The sequence below is a fragment of the Lepisosteus oculatus genome, chromosome 7, assembly GCF_040954835.1.
Source record: "Lepisosteus oculatus isolate fLepOcu1 chromosome 7, fLepOcu1.hap2, whole genome shotgun sequence".
Classification (NCBI taxonomy): domain Eukaryota; kingdom Metazoa; phylum Chordata; class Actinopteri; order Semionotiformes; family Lepisosteidae; genus Lepisosteus; species Lepisosteus oculatus.
Window position 1 is genome coordinate 50,240,083 of NC_090702.1, and position 16,184 is coordinate 50,256,266.

The following is a 16,184-nucleotide window of genomic DNA, read 5'->3' on the forward strand; positions in this document are numbered from 1 at the left end:
AGTCCAAGATCACTTCAGATGCCTTTCAGGAAATACCTGGAAGGCATTCTTATATCGGAAAGGTAATAGCACTCAAATGACATTCTGGATTGAGTGAACTTTTCTAGTTTGTGAATGTTCTTGTGTTCATATTTTCTTGTGCTTTAAAACAGTCTTCTTTCTGTGTGATAATAAGGTTCACAATTAAATCATTTCAAACATTAGTGATCTACCTAAAGTTTGCTGTACTGCTACTGTAAATCTAAATGGCATGAGTGAAAAGGACGTTTTTGGAATACTTCAGCTCATTCTTTGTGCCTTTCAAAAGCAGCTGATACGCTCAAGAGCATGAATTGTCATCTGCTTCTCATTTCTGAATTAAGGATCTTCAATTTATGGTTATTCGATTTGTCAGAATGGGTTGATGTTCACAGAAAGGCCAGGCTTTTGTTTTTAAGAAACATATCTTGCTTGGGGCATTCAGCCTTTATGTTCAAATTTATACCACTGTGCTCCTTGACTGAAGCATATGCTTTTTAAAGCTTACCATGTGGAAAACAATAGCTGATCTGATAAGGCATGACCACTCTACTGCTGACCTAGTTTAATGCAATGAGTTTACAGAAACTGTTTGTTGAAACAAGGGTTTTATTCTTCAGCAGTAATAGACTGTTCAGATGGAATTACCAGAGATAATGGTTGGAGGGAGCCTGAGGGCCTAATCTCTGGTATTTCCCCAAGTTTAAAGATGTAAATGCAATTAAATGTCAAGATGCTTAATGAAAATGTGTATAACATGAACTGTTCTTCTTGTTTCAAGGAAAAGTCTAGATTTTTTTGTTGTACTTAAGATGCAGTAATTCCTTTCACGAGATAATCCGCATAATGTCATATAGTGAAAATATACTGTACTGTATATACAGTAAATGTTCCTTGCTTGGTATGATTGTGTAGAACACTGTTCAAAGAATAAACCAACCAGACAACAAGTAATTGAATCTGGGAATTGGCTAGATACACATTAAGATTTGTAATTCAGATAGGAGAATTTGACATTAAGCAGGAGCTCTGCAGAAGCACTGTTCTCATGTAATATTTTAAAACAGATCCAACGATAAAAATGAAGATACCTTTTTTTAACTGAAAGTTTATTAAAAGTAAACCTTTGTAAATCATGAAACAATGAAACCTTTTACAAAGGTATGCCTTTGTCAGTTTTCTTTGGTTTGCCTCCTTCTTGAAAGATTTCAGGTTTAATGACACAATTATAAGCACTGTGATTATAGGAGTAATTAATATTATATCTATAAAATACTTTATCAGAGATGAGGTCAGGGTGAAGCAAGGGTCAAACATGTTGGTGGTACAAGGTGGTACAGCTCCTGTATGATCATGTGGCAACTGGCACTGACTAACAGGTGAGTAGAGGTGTAGCTGTCATAGTGACACATTATCTCACTCCCCAGCAGTCCAGCAGGGGTGAGCATGACACTTAACATTTTATTTTTCAAATCAGTAAATTCAAATGGTGTAAGTACATTGGGGATGCTGTAGGTGACATTATCTGATTACATTGTGTTCATATGTCATTATGAATATACAGTATATCTTCGTTTACCCATGTCCTCAATGAGTCATTTTACTACTGTATATAAATAAATAAAATAAATCAAGCTTGTGCTTTAGAATACACACAGCAAACATGAATTAATCAATATATCAAACTATAGCAAGATATCAATTAAGATTTCTGTCATAAGCAGGGAAATCTCATCACTATTTAGAGGTAATATTCTTACATGCCTCGCCTTCATATGTTAACCCTTGGATAAAATGCATCATGTTCACGGCCTGGTTTATGTAGAGCATCAGGTAGAAGTTACTGTTTTTACTGACGATGTTATGGGAAGAATGTATTAAATGCAGACAAATGCATTAGCAGTGCCTAATATTTTTTCAAATGAACCAGTTTTATGATTAATTAGAAAAGTGACAATGAGAAGGTGTTTGAAGCACAGCATACTTTAGTGCTGTACAAGAAATGTGTTTTTAATCTGCCTTTTTTACTGTCATTGTGTTATTTAGTTTACCTTTTCCCCCTTTTCTGCTTCAGTCTGCAGTTTGTGATGGAGTTAATAGTCTCCCTTTCTTATCAATCCACCATCCACATCACTGTATACACTCAGGCAGGTTTTTCCTCCCCTGCAGTCAGTGTTTAGCTCTCCACAATCCCTGTTCCACCAGCACTGCAGTGGCATCCTGGTTCACCTTACCTGGGAGGACACCTGCACAGTCAGGTGTGACTCCCTTAGCGAAGCAGGTTAAAACCAAAGACATTGTAATCACGTTTACTGGGTACAGGACTTGTTTGAACCTCAGAACACACAAGAGGGTGCAGCAGAGAGGAGAGAATTAGAACTACTGTATGTATCAGACATGGCTGCTTAAAATAGTAACAGAATGATGTTGCTTCCTCTTTGATGTTATTTTCAACTTCAGAATTTCCTCCCTGCTGATGTTCACCTGTTTTCAATTATCCATCTTGATTCATTCGCCATTTGTGTTTGGAAGTGTCAAAAGGATGCGATGCTTGCTTCTAATCCCTGCTTTGTCACGGCAGCTCGTAATTTTGTCCACTGGTGTCTGAAGGGTGCTCAGAACTTCATCAGCCTCACTAACACATTTTTTCGCCATTTCCTCTAGATGTTTCTCTTTGCATTATCCTTCGCCTATTTTGCCAAGGCATTATCTGGGAGCTACATGAAAAGCACAATAACTCAGCTGGAAAGACGATTTGACATCCCTAGTTACTTAATAGGCGTCATTGATGGAAGCTTTGAAATAGGTGAGTATCGCCTTGTGTGCGTCACTTGTCTTCTCGCCTCAATCATGATTCTATTTCTGTGAGAGTGTCTGTCGATGTCATTTTACAGGTCCTGTCAGCATATAATGCTTTTTAGGGGAAAATGGTTTTAGTCTTCGTCTAATGAGAAAAGCCTTGATGTTCCTTACCCTTTTCTGTAGTTTTTCCCCTGTCTTTTAAAAAAGTGAAACCAAACATTTACTCATAATTTTTTTTCTGTGGAATTTAGGATTAAATATTTGATATTCCACTGTAGTCTAAATACTGTGGAATATTAGAAAATGCTAATATTACACTTAAGCCTCAAGAGCACCCTGAAGGTCAGCCACAGGGAATCATTAAAGAGCTACATTTTACAAGGATATTTTACTAATCTTAGCTTAAACTCTAGAATTTCTAGAACCTTAGTAAAGGGGAAATTTGTTTCACCAGGCAAGACATAAATTATTAAAAGTTTTAAACTGAGTGGCAAACTGATGAATTATGCTGCATTTCTAGTGTTTAAGGACTGTCTGTTGTTGCACCTTATACAGAGACAGAAAATATGAACATCCTTAAGAACTGGTAGGATAGGCAGCTCACGCTTCTATGTGCTTAAAACGCCTCTGTACCAAGCTATTTTCTGGTGACACTGTCATAGTTCATATTTTTGCAAAAGTTTGACACGGCATTATTACTGAGCTTTTCACTCTTAAGATAAACCTCTATGTGTGTCGTTTATGTCACTTGAACTGTGTTCCTCTGTATTACTGATTCCAAGAAACACAAACTAATTTGATTAACAACGATGGAAAGCCAACAACAGATGTTTCACCATGTAATTGTAACTGTGTGTCTTTCTTTGTACTAGACCAATGACATTGACTTTCCATTTTAAAGGGATTCTCCTCTTTGAGAACCTAGGAATCTGACAGGAAACTCTTAATCTGTCTATAGGATGTCTATCTTCCTGTCAGTGAAACTCTACAAATAATTATTCTTTGTAGTCATTGTCTCTACACTTAAATCAGAGCTCAAGCCTTTTTTTTTAGTTGGTATTTTAATACTTGGAAATGTATTTTACATAGTTCAGTTCTTGCTTAAAAGTGTTGCTTACATTTTTCACAAGTGCTACATGATACACACTTAAAACTAGTCTAGTCCAGGAGTTGTTTTCCAGCTGGATGTTATTTTACCTGTGGTTTGCAGTAAATATTTAATCAAGGAAATTAAGTGACTTTATAAGAGGTTTCATCCTGTAAGAGGAAACCAGTATGCAAAAATAAGGAATCCCAAGCGCTCCAGCCTCCTGTCCTGGGATCGTGTTTTTTCATGTAGTAGCTTTATCTGTTGTTTTGGGCTGTAGACAGTGGTTTGAGTCTGAATATAGTGTATGTTCGCGCCCTTCTGCTGCTACAGTTATCTGTAGACATCAGTCTCAGTGATCCAAGTTAGATCTTGATGTGACTAACATGTGCCGTCAGACCCTAGATTTTTGTGAGATCAGACTGTAACAATGATCTTTTGTAAATTAATACTTAACTGTTTGACTGTAGTACATAAAGTAAACCTTTTTGCGATAGTGGGCTTATCAGTGACTTGTGTGGACTGGGCAAGTCACGCACGAAGAAGGTGGTTCCAATCTGAGTTGCAGTTTCACAGGCTAGACTTCATGTTCTCCAGTGCCCTAGTGTACTGTACATCTTACTCTTACTCTTGCTTTTGAGTTGTCAGGCTGTAGGCATACTTTCTACATTTTATGTTGATACATTTCACATTTTAAATTCTCCCACCCCTGATAAATGCACAAGATCCTGCCTTTTCACTTATACTGTAGGTAAACCAGTACACTTCAGCGTTCCACAGCAGGAGAAAGAGAAAACTGTTTTTAAGCCTCACCTTTTCTCACATTCCAGCACAGGTTTTGAGTTCATCCCACTCTGGCTGAAATCCACAACTTAACAGTAGTGCTAAGGTTCAGAGATGTTTTATCAGATGAATGTCCAGTCCTGCACTGTACTATGAATACCAAATTAAATTTGCATAACTCAACATGTCTGAATCCTTGCTGAATTAAATCTTAGATATGGCTTATTTTGTTTCATCTTTGTATTTGTGTTTTTTATAACAGAAATATTTTTGTTTTTTTTCCTTTGCTGTGTTTGAGAAGTGGTGAAAACTACCAAAAAAAGCTTGCACGTATAGCTAGAAATATAATTTTTGTACACTTTGAAATTATCTTAAGAGATCTGTGCTTTTTACAGAAATTATTATATTCTTGTACTGTTGAAGTGTTGAACACCAGTCAGCAACATAAAATTATCGTTGTGATTGGTACAGAATACATCATGTGAATGATTTGCTTTTCCACTCAGTAACCAAAGAAATTGGCTCTTTTATATGGGAATCATATTGGCTGTTTCTTCTTAGGTAATTTGTTGGTGATAGCATTTGTGAGCTATTTCGGTGCGAAGCTTCACAGGCCAAAAATTATTGCAGCCGGTTGTCTCCTGATGTCTTTTGGAACATTTATAATATCCATGCCTCATTTCTTCAGTGGACAGTAAGTAAGACATATATTCATGTCATATATGGTCATGAAAGATGTGAATTAGGTGCTTTGATACAAGAGGAAAAAATGAGATTAGAGATGCATATTACTCATTCCAATCAAATAATGTAGAGATATCTTATGACCTTTGTGTAGTTAGTCTTAAAGTCCTCCATCTTCACAATATAGAATACAAGATACAATACAACCTGTTTTATCCAATGAGTGTGCTGGGAGTCTTTTTAATCCTGCTTGTGAAACCAATACTCAAGGACTCATATATAGTTATATTTTGCTTGAAACATGAATACAATTTTATGGTGAATTTGGTAAACCTTTTCATATGTTTTTCCAACACATTTCAACATCTCTGTGGTCTAAAAGTTATTATAGGACTTTCCAAAAGTATTGACACATCAATATTAAAACTTGACTAAAAAAGAAGTACAATATAATAAATATAATATAATAAATGTGTGGTTTATGCCTAGGTAATTCTAATATCTTTAATCATATTTGAATAAAACTCCAACAAACAGAAATTGCTTGACTATAAAGAAAATAAGAAATCAATATGGTTATGTCTTGGGTTTCTACCCTATTTACACACATCAGCACCTAGAACTTTATGCAGTCCGTTCTCAGCTTGCTACAGTATGATCCCTTATTTCTTATTTCTGACCGAACAGCTCTTTACTGGTAATCAATTGACGATGAACAGACACAGGATGAAATGGCCCTGTGTTGGACATGCCCACAGCCACATTGGAGTGTTTTTCCTCCTGTTTATATGCAGTTGGTGATTTCAGTTTTCACACCTTAATGAAGACAGCCCTAAAATTTACTAATTTGCAGTGTTTTTCCAATTACAAACCTTATTAGTGCAAAATAGTACACACTACATCAATAGTACAAAAGCACAAAATAAATTGGATATAGCATGGTGTATGTTTGTGATGCTGCTGAAGTAGATGTTTTTCCCCGTGTGGTACTAAATAATGGTATTTTGTATGCAGATATAAATTTGAAACCGCAATTAGGTCTTCGGTGAACTCAACCAGCAGCCCTTCTCCATGTCCAGCAAGATCACTAGAGCCTATGACATCAGGTAACAGTCCTTCAATCAGGTCTAACACAGGTAGGATCACGCCTGAACCTTACACTAAAATGGTTTGAACGCAAATAGACAAGAACCGTGCTAGTCATCTTTTGCCCACAAACATACTCATTCGTTCATGATCAATTTAAAATATACAGTACCAGCACCTCAGGATTCAGAACTGAGTTCTTGTTTGGCTTTGGTACAAATACCCTTTGTAAAATGTATCAGTTGAAAAGTTTGTCTACAGATTGCGTACTCACTTTTGTCTAACAGTGAAAGAGTGATCATAAAGGGTTATGAATGTTGTAATAATGTGTGACAACAACTTATTTGGTTTATTCAAAGTGACTGACAGAGTTTATGATTATCTGTTTTTTTACATACATCTTTTGGCACCAATGGGTTGATTTAGTACAGCAACTGGGGGTAAGGTACCTTGCTCAGTCTCAGTGAAGCAGTAAGTCCACTTAAGCCAGAGCTCTAACCAGTACTCCCACTACTCCACACTGCCACAACTCCACAACACTGCCTCCTTGTGTGTAAGTGTTATTATGCAGGCTATGTAAGGCCTAAAATGCTATACAAAAACTATTATTGCCACCCTAACAAAACATTTCAGGATAAATGAATGGCTAAATGTGTGTAGTTTGTGTAGAAAAATGAGAAATGTCTGTCCTGGGGCTGAAAGCAGTTCCAGAGGATCTATGCTTGATTTCAGCATCCAGTCTTGACTGTTATCTGGTTGGATGAGCCTGTAACATCTACAACATCTATCTTAACCTCTTCCAGCATGATTTCCATTCCTGTTTCCATTCCTGGTTCCATTAATGTTTGATTGATAATAATAGAGAAGCAGGAACATCTTTAAAAATGTCAGATTCAATTTGGCTACAACTAGTATTTATACAATGCCATAGCAGATATTGAGGATACACAGTACCGTTCTGCATATAATGTGTAAAATCAAATAATTTGCAGTCACTGCTTCTTAGGCAGATACTATATAAAAACACATCTATCTTTAATGGTTTATTCTCAGATATTGCTCTTCAGTTATTATTTTAATATGTTGATATTGTATATTTGACAACTCCAAGTAGTACGAGCAATGTTTGATGACCCTGAGTTTGCAATGTTCCTGACTCATGTACATCATCTCCCCGTGGTGCAGGATGTGAAAGAGAAACTGGTATCTCCATGTGGATCTACGTTTTCCTTGGAAATGTTTTACGTGGAATTGGAGAGACTCCCGTGCAGCCTTTAGGAATTTCATATATTGATGATTATGCACGTGCAGAAAATGCTGCTTTCTACATTGGTAATCTATTTGTTATCACTTAAGACAAAATCAGAAAAAGAGAATTAGGAACTAGAGCAATATTCTGTGTGTAGTTACTTTATATTAATTACATGTTCTGCTGAGATTGTTTTGTTTCAATTAGTTTAATTGATTAGGAGCTGGGGTGTTACCTCAGTGTTTTGGCCAATTTCCCCCTAGCCTTTACTAATCATGCTCTCCTCCCCACTGATAGCTGATATGTGATGTGCGTACTGGTATACTGTGGCTGCTGTCGCATCATCCAGGTGGGGCTACACAGTGGTCCAGAAAAGTGCTTTATAAGTTTAAGGATATTATTATTACATTATTTACTTTTTAGCCAAAAAAACATCAATTAAGCTCTATGAAAAGGATATTTGATTAGATACAGTAGCTTTTTAAAATTTTGTGGCAGGGTTTAACTTTTTAATGTTAATGTCTAAATTGAGCTGGAAATGTTAAACCCAAAACAACAACCACTAACCCATTTAAACTTTTGAAAGAAAGTGTCTCCCTCCCCATTCCTCATAAGGCTAACCAAACACCCCCCATCCCCAAGACCTGAAGATGTGATAAATGTGGCTGCTATTGTGTAGTTAAATAGATCGCCTATCTACTGACACTTGCATACACAATGAAAGACAAATATCTTCTAACCTTTAGGAAGTCTTAAACACCACTTTCATATGTCTAACATGTGTTTTGCAATTTGTTGCAGGCTGTGTCCAAGCAGTATCCATTATTGGTCCTGTTTTTGGCTACTTACTAGGATCATTGTGTGCTAGAATATATGTAGACATTGGATTTGTGGATATGGGTGAGTAAACGTAATATAATTTTTCCCTTGTCCTCCCCACTTAACAGCTTTTTCGAAATATTCTATGCTGTTGAAGGGACCTTCTTGCTATTTTTCTGTCGTGTTATATCTGACTTATTGGCATGCAATTTATCAAGTTGGATGGACAGAAGGATGTTAAAATAAGAAAGAACAAAAGCATGCATATTAATTCACCTTGCAACTCTAAGTCACTTCAGAGGCAATATATGAGTTTGACAAAAAAATTGTTGTAATAGTCTCTGTCACTGTGTAATCAAAGTGATTTAGCTTGACTTAAACGAATCAATGCACCTGTCTTTGGAGATTCAAAATTGAACTTTACTGTTTGTAACAACTCGCATTGTGACAGGAAAAAACAACAAGGAAGATTCTGAAACAAGTATGGTACAGAGTGGTACCGAAGAACAAATCAGTAGAAAGTTGAAAGAGAATGTGGAAGTTCCCAATCTTCATACAGAAATGGAATGTGCACCATAAAAAAACTAGATTATACTGCCTTTCCTAACTGAGTTGCCAGACAAGTAGGAAACTGGTTAGAGATGCCTACAGTAGTTTGTATGATTTGCAAAGTTCTGTGTCTTAGTTGGGTGCTTGTGTTTTTTACTTCAACAATATCCCAGACCCTGCAAACATCTGGCCAGTATGGTCAAGTGGCAAGAAAGAAGCAGTTACTGAGAACTAGTGTTTGACAAAGCATATAAATGCAGTAATACTATAGACATGTGGTAGAAAGCTTTGTGGTCAGAGAAGACAAAAAACTAAATCCCAGAGCAAAGGGAAACGTCTTGCTCAAGCCCAGCACAGCACATATTCCAGTCAAGCATAATGATGTTAGCATCCAGGTAGGGACTGAGAAAGTTGTCAGGGTTTAAGGGAAAATAGATTGTGCAAATTATAGCTGAATCCTAGAGGAAAACCAGCACAGAGTCACAGATCCATACTTCAAAACGATAGCCTGCCAAAACACAGAACTGAGGCTCCAGTGAGACTTTTGTTGTGTCAAGAAGACACTGAATGTCCTCGAGTGGCCCAGTCAAAGAATTGACTTGAATCTAACAGAAACTCTGTGGGGAGACTTGAAGAAGTTAGTCCATCAATGATCCCCCCAAAACGTGACTGAACTGGAGCAACACTGACAAGACAAAATTGCAATAATTACACCATCCCACTGCGTAAACCTCTTCAAACTGATCACAGCAGCAAATGCTACCTAAAAGTGCTTCTACCCAGTATTTAGTTACTGGGTTTGATTATTACGCAAATTGTATATTTCATAAAATCAAAGGATTTGATGACAATCAACCTACTTCACTTTTTTTTTTGAACATTGCAATTTTAAATACAAAAATAAGACAATTTAAAAATGGTGTCCATGATCTGTAATTAATAAAAATGTGACATTATTGTTGTTCCTTCTGTAGTTTCATGCATGAATGTGTTTGTTCCACTTCCAGACAGCATCACAATCACCCCTGGAGATGCCCGCTGGGTAGGAGCGTGGTGGCTGGGCTATCTCATCGCAGGTGTGATCACTCTGTTGTCTGCAATACCATTCTGGTTCCTGCCAAAATCTCTGCCCATCCCCGGGACAAGACGGAATTCAAAGTGCTCACCTGAGCAGTCCAGGTTCATCAAGGAATCTCAAATAGAAAACAAATACATAGCAGAAGAGCCTGTCAACTTTTCAGAAATGGCAAAAGGTAATCCCTTTCGACTGATCCTTAACAGCTTTTGTATTAGTTTATCCATGTTAAACATCAGAGATTAAGATGTGTGTTCTTTTCTTTTACATTGCAGCATGCTTTAAACTATGTGTTTTACTTCAAATCTATACGTGTGGGATATACTCACTGTTTAAATCCAAGGCACATACAAAATTATTAATTGAACATGTGCAGTTTAAGATGTTTTTTTTTTATTTCATATGTTACGGTATAATAAGAAGCCAGATTTGTAATTGAATAAGCTTGTCTGAGGCAATGCTTAATAAAACTCCCTTTATCTTTTAGAATTCCTTCCCTCATTGAAAAACCTTCTTGGAAACCCAATTTACTTTTTATACTTGTGTGTAACTGTCATCCAGTTTAACTCCCTGATTGGCATGGTGACGTATAAGCCAAAATATATTGAGCAACATTATGGACAATCTGCCTCAAAAGCCAACTTTTTAATGGGTATGTGTCACTTCCATATGAGCGCTCCGTCTATGACTGCTGTTGTTCTGTTTTTCATTGTAAGACAACATTCACAAGTTGTATAGTATTGTATTGATTAAGAAAAACAATCTACAAAAACATACAGTCTCCATACAGTATTACCTATGTAATGTTTTAAAAATCTTTAATAAACTTAACACCAGCTCTGACTTCAGCTTCACTATTTAAAACATGGCTCTGTGACTTTGCCCCCCTTCCCCTTACAAGTATCACAAACAATGAAATCCACCTGATTTGTTTGCGCTCCATTTGCGCTGTTGAAAGAAGCATTTGTACTGCTTTCGTTTCCAAGATATAGCAACTTCTAATATCGGGGTGTGGTGTTACCCAGCACCCCTACGATGACGACGCGAGTCACCTAACTCTCCGAAAAGAAGGCCCTAGATCTCTGGGACGAAAGCACCTCAGATGCTAATTTCAACAGCACAGACCAGCACAAATGGAGAATGAACTCTGTTGTGGTTGGTTTCATTGTGCTTTTTGGATGGGGGCCAACTTCATAGACCTTGTCTCCATGACACTCTATAATACTACCACATATGAAGTACATTAGGGAAACACTTGGCCAAGTTAAGAATTCAGAGTAATACAATGGAAATGTATTTGTACTATAATTAAACATGGATATTTACTACATTTTACAAAATGCTTTTTAGTTTAGTGTTTAAGGCATAAAACAGTATTCTAATGTAATGCCTAGTCTATCACTGGTTATACAAATGCCATAATATACAGTCTTTATTCTAAAGCCTTATTGTTCCATTGCAATACAGTATATGGTTTGACTGAATTTATCACAGAACGATACAGTCTCAATCTTTGTGATCCGCCGTTATTTGTGGTGATGAACCCTACAGTGATCCTGGACTCTCTTGCATGTCAGACGTCTTGTCTGTGTATAAGAGATGCGTTACTTGGAACATATTCCAATTCCAGGAGTCATCAACATCCCTGCTGTCGCACTGGGGATATTCTCAGGTGGCGTGATTATGAAGAAGTTCAAGCTGAGTGTGATGGGAGCAGCGAAAGTTGCACTGGGGACATCTCTGCTGGGCTATGTGTTGTCTCTCTTTTTCTTCTCCATGGGATGTGAGAATTCTAGGGTGGCGGGACTGACAGTGGCTTACAACGGGTACGTCTTTTTAAAATGTATTTTTCACCACACAACTCAAAAATACACATGAGATGTTCATATCCTATGATCCAAATAATAAAAAGTATTCACTCGAGCAGACTGCATGGATGTACAGTATTGGTATAATTAAACATGCTCTGTGTATTTTTTTGTGTAATAAGAGAAATATTATTACAAAAAAGGGAGGTTGTGCATTATCCCTGTATTTTATGTGTAGTGTTAGGGCATATCCATCCATCCAAAAGCCCCTTTATTCCTGGTAAGAAGTCACAGCATCCCAGAGCCAGTCCCACAAGGACAGGGTGCAAGGCAGAATTATATCCTGCAGAGGATGCTAGGGGCTTTTGTTATTATTCTCAAAGGCATGGGTAAAGTCAAGCAAGTGAACTACTTCTGTATCAAAAGTGAAACGCAAGCCAGAGGTCACACGGTCTATCAGTGGGAGAGCATTTAAATCGGAGAACAAGGGGCACCAAGTTTGTGAAGTTTATTCATTTCAAGAAGCATTGTGATGAGAGATTCGGTATGTTGATAGAAAGTTTTTTATAATACTATATTTTTTATAAACTTCATGTGGTGTATGTAATAGGCCTCACAGTGTAAAATGAGGCTTATTATGGTCAATATAAAGGCCTCTTCAGATGGCATTCTGAACGTCCATACTGGATGTTATGGTACTTGTGATATGTGATGTGCTCCCCCTGTGGTCTGTGTGGGTCCTGATGCCCCAGTATAGTAACGGGGACACTATACTGTAAAAAGGCGCCGTCCTTCACATGGTATGTAAAACTGAGGTCTTGAATCTCTGTGGTTGTTAAAATTCCCAGGGCTTTTCTCGGAAAGAGAAGGGGTGTTACCCCGGCATTCTGGCCAAATTTCCTATTGGCCTTTACCAATAATGGCCTCCTAATAATCCTCATCTGTGAATTGGCTTCATCACTCTGTTCTCCCCACTGATAGCTGGTGTGTGGGGAGTGGACTGGCGCACTATGGCTGCCATCGCATCATCCAGGTGGGTACTGCACATTGGTGGTGGTGGAGGGGAGTCTCCATTACCTGTAAAGAGCTTTGATTGGAGTGTCCAGAAAAGTACTATGTACTGTATGTGTAAGGACACCAAACACCATTGTTACATCTGCACTAAAATTCCAGCTTGGTGAGGGCTGACGCTTTGAGCTATTGACTGATGATATTGCCTTATCTGTCATGTAAAAAACAAAATGGGACAAAGACCAACAGTAATACATTAACTCTACAGAGTTAGTAGTAGGATTGTTGGTCAGTCTGAAGCTGGTTTCATGACTAAATTCTTCATACTGTAGGGCATTATATAGTACGGCCTTCCTAAAGCTAATTTAGTTAGTTCAGCAGTATCTACCTTCTCCATCTAATTTGCTGTGAGTCTACTGCACCTCACCCTAGGGGCTGGTGTACTTGTTAGATGAAATGGGTCTCCTCCAGTATGCTAAGCACTTTGAGGTCCTTTGGGTTCTCTTTCATTCGTAAGGTTTAAATGCTTTAATACAATGGTCGTGCACCACTGGGCTTGAATCCATTTTCTACTTTATATGCAACATGGATATAGTTTGGTATGTATTTGTTACAGCTTCCACATGTCATAAAAACTACACTTAATCATTTTTTTCTTTTCTTTCTTCATGTACATACGAAGTGTTCAGCAAGTTTCTCACCACGAGAGGTCATTGTTCGCAGACTGCAATTCTGGTTGCCTTTGCTCAGGGAAGGAGTGGGATCCAGTTTGTGGTGCAAATGGAGTAACCTACATTTCTCCTTGTCTGGCTGGCTGCAGAGTTTCAAGTGGATCTGGGAAAAATACGGTAAGAAAATCTAGTATGAAAGATCGCTTGTCTGTATCTGAGGATACGATAGAATCTGCTGGATCCAGCTACTTCTCTCACATCATTGAAAATAACCATAACAATCCTAGATACCTTTTCTCCACCATCAACAGACTGCTGAAGCCAAACTGCCCCACCACATTACCTGCCTCATCCCAACTTCGCCACACTTTTTTAGAGATTGAAAACATTGGGCATCACATTCTGTCCACAATGCCTGTCGCCTCCACAGCTCCTCCCTGCTTGCCTAGCTTAGCTTTACTTGTTCCCTTCTTTCTTCTTGACTCTGCATCCATCAGTAAACGGGTCTTGCATATGAATTCCACCATTTGCCTATTAGAGCCCATTCCTTCCACTTTATTTCAGCCCTGTTTTCACTTCTCTTTGCTCCATTGTCCTCAGTATAATAAATGAATCCTTGAGCAATGGTGTCAACAAACGGTCCTTAAAATTGCACTCTTACCCCTGTGTCAAGAAAACAAACATGCCTTTAGACAATCTAAAAATGTTTCTCCCCATTTCCAATTTGCCCTTTCTTTCACAAATTTTGGAATGTGCCGTTACAGTTAGAATCATCTCCTTGGAAATAACCTCTTCGAACTCCTCGAATCTGGTTTCCAGCACAGCGCAGAAATTTCCCTTATTAAAGTCACTTTCTTCTAATGGCTTCTTGTTGTCTTTCTGTCCTTATTCTTCTTGATCTCAGTGCTGCTTTTGTCACTGATAACCATGATATCTTACTTTCTCATCTTGAGACTGTATTTAGAGTTTCTGACACTGCTCTTAAACGGTTCAAGTCATACCTAACTGATCGCTTTCACATTGGCTGTCTTGGCATATTTAGCTCTGAAATTTGACTTTTTAAGTCTGGTGTTCCTCAGAACCTGATACTAGGTCCCCTGGTTCACTTTCTCATTTGGTCAACTTTTAAGATCGCATGGCCTAAATGATCATTTCTATACTGTTGATGCTCAAATCTATGTCAATACCAAACCTGTTGTGGCTGTCTCTGTTCTATCTAATTGCATCTCTGACATAAAAACATAGATGATTCAAAACTTCCTTCATCTAAACTGTGAAAAGCCTGATGTCATGCTATCTGAACCCCCCTTCAGCTTTGTAAAGCTAATGCAGTAACCCTATCTATGGATGGCACTGTACTTGAGCTTCTGTCTAAATGGAAAAATACAGTTGCAAGAAAAAAGTTGTGAAACCTTTGTAATTACCTGGATTTCTACATTAACTACTCAGAAAAATGTGGTCTTCAACTAAGTCACAATAACAGACAAACACAATCTGCTTAAACTAATAACACACAAACAATTGTACTTCTTCTTGTCACATCGTTTAAACATTCACAGTCTAGGTTGGGAAGAGTATGTGAACCTCTAGCCTTATGACTTTTCCAAAAGCTAATTGGAGGCAGGTGTTTCAATCAATGAGATGAGATTGGAGGTGTGGGGTGGAGGTGCCATGCCCTGTGAAAAAGGCACACAAAGGTTGGTTACTGACAGAGTCTGCTCTTCTCAAGAAAGAACTGTTCATGTGAACCATGCCCTGATCAAATGAAATATCAGAGGACCTTAGAAGAAGAATTGTAGAGATGCATAAAGCTGGAAAAGGCTACAAAAGCATTTCTGAAGGCCTGGGTGTTCATCAATCCAAAGTAAGACGAATTATCTACAAATGGAGGAAATTCAGCACTCTTGCTACTCTCCCTAGGAGTGAGCGTCCTGCAAAGTTCTCACCAAGAGCGCAGTGTGCAGTGCCAAAGGAGGTGAAAAAGAACCCTAGGGTAACAGCAAAGGACCTGCAGAAATCTCCTGAACTTGCCAAAGTCTCTGTTCATGTGTCCTTCTATAAGAAAAACACTGAACAAGAATGGTGTTAATGGAAGGACACCACGGAGGAAACCACTGCTCTCCGACTTTTGAATTCACAATAAAACAATTATCTTTAAAGATTAGAAACAATAAGGTGTCATGCATCTGAGCCACATTCTTGAGAACAACATTTCCATACCCTTTAATGAACTTGTTGAGAAATATGGTATTGGGAAAGAACAATATCTCAACTAGCATCAGTTAAAATCAGTCATTAAGTCTAGAATTAATATAACACACAGCAATTTACAGCCATCTTGGTTAATAGAAGAAATCCTCATTACTGTTGAGTTTTGATTCAACAATATACCTCCCAATAACAAAGTGGGGAAAAAGATTTAGCACTCAGTCCTGCCACTGAGTTCTGGGCACAGATGTGCAAGAATACCTTCTCAATGTACTAATAATATTAACATACACCATATTCAATATGATTGTGATTCATAGAGTGCATTTTACTC

The 16,184-nt window shown here is 37.8% G+C and overlaps 1 protein-coding gene across 2 annotated transcripts in view; it reads left to right on the top strand.

Annotated features, from left to right (window-relative positions):
- Positions 1 to 16,184, top strand: part of slco1c1 (solute carrier organic anion transporter family, member 1C1) — a 54,436-nt gene that overhangs the window by 26,002 nt on the left and 12,250 nt on the right. Inside the window, exons 3-11 of one of the 2 annotated variants that reach the window (XM_006633167.3) lie at positions 2,683 to 2,824; positions 5,252 to 5,384; positions 6,389 to 6,510; positions 7,646 to 7,792; positions 8,511 to 8,609; positions 10,085 to 10,330; positions 10,640 to 10,804; positions 11,783 to 11,978; positions 13,654 to 13,819. In XM_006633167.3, the coding sequence (XP_006633230.3) occupies positions 2,683 to 2,824; positions 5,252 to 5,384; positions 6,389 to 6,510; positions 7,646 to 7,792; positions 8,511 to 8,609; positions 10,085 to 10,330; positions 10,640 to 10,804; positions 11,783 to 11,978; positions 13,654 to 13,819 (1,416 nt within the window). The remainder of the gene's footprint in view (positions 1 to 2,682; positions 2,825 to 5,251; positions 5,385 to 6,388; positions 6,511 to 7,645; positions 7,793 to 8,510; positions 8,610 to 10,084; positions 10,331 to 10,639; positions 10,805 to 11,782; positions 11,979 to 13,653; positions 13,820 to 16,184) is intronic. The other variant, XM_015352154.2, reaches the window with a different exon arrangement.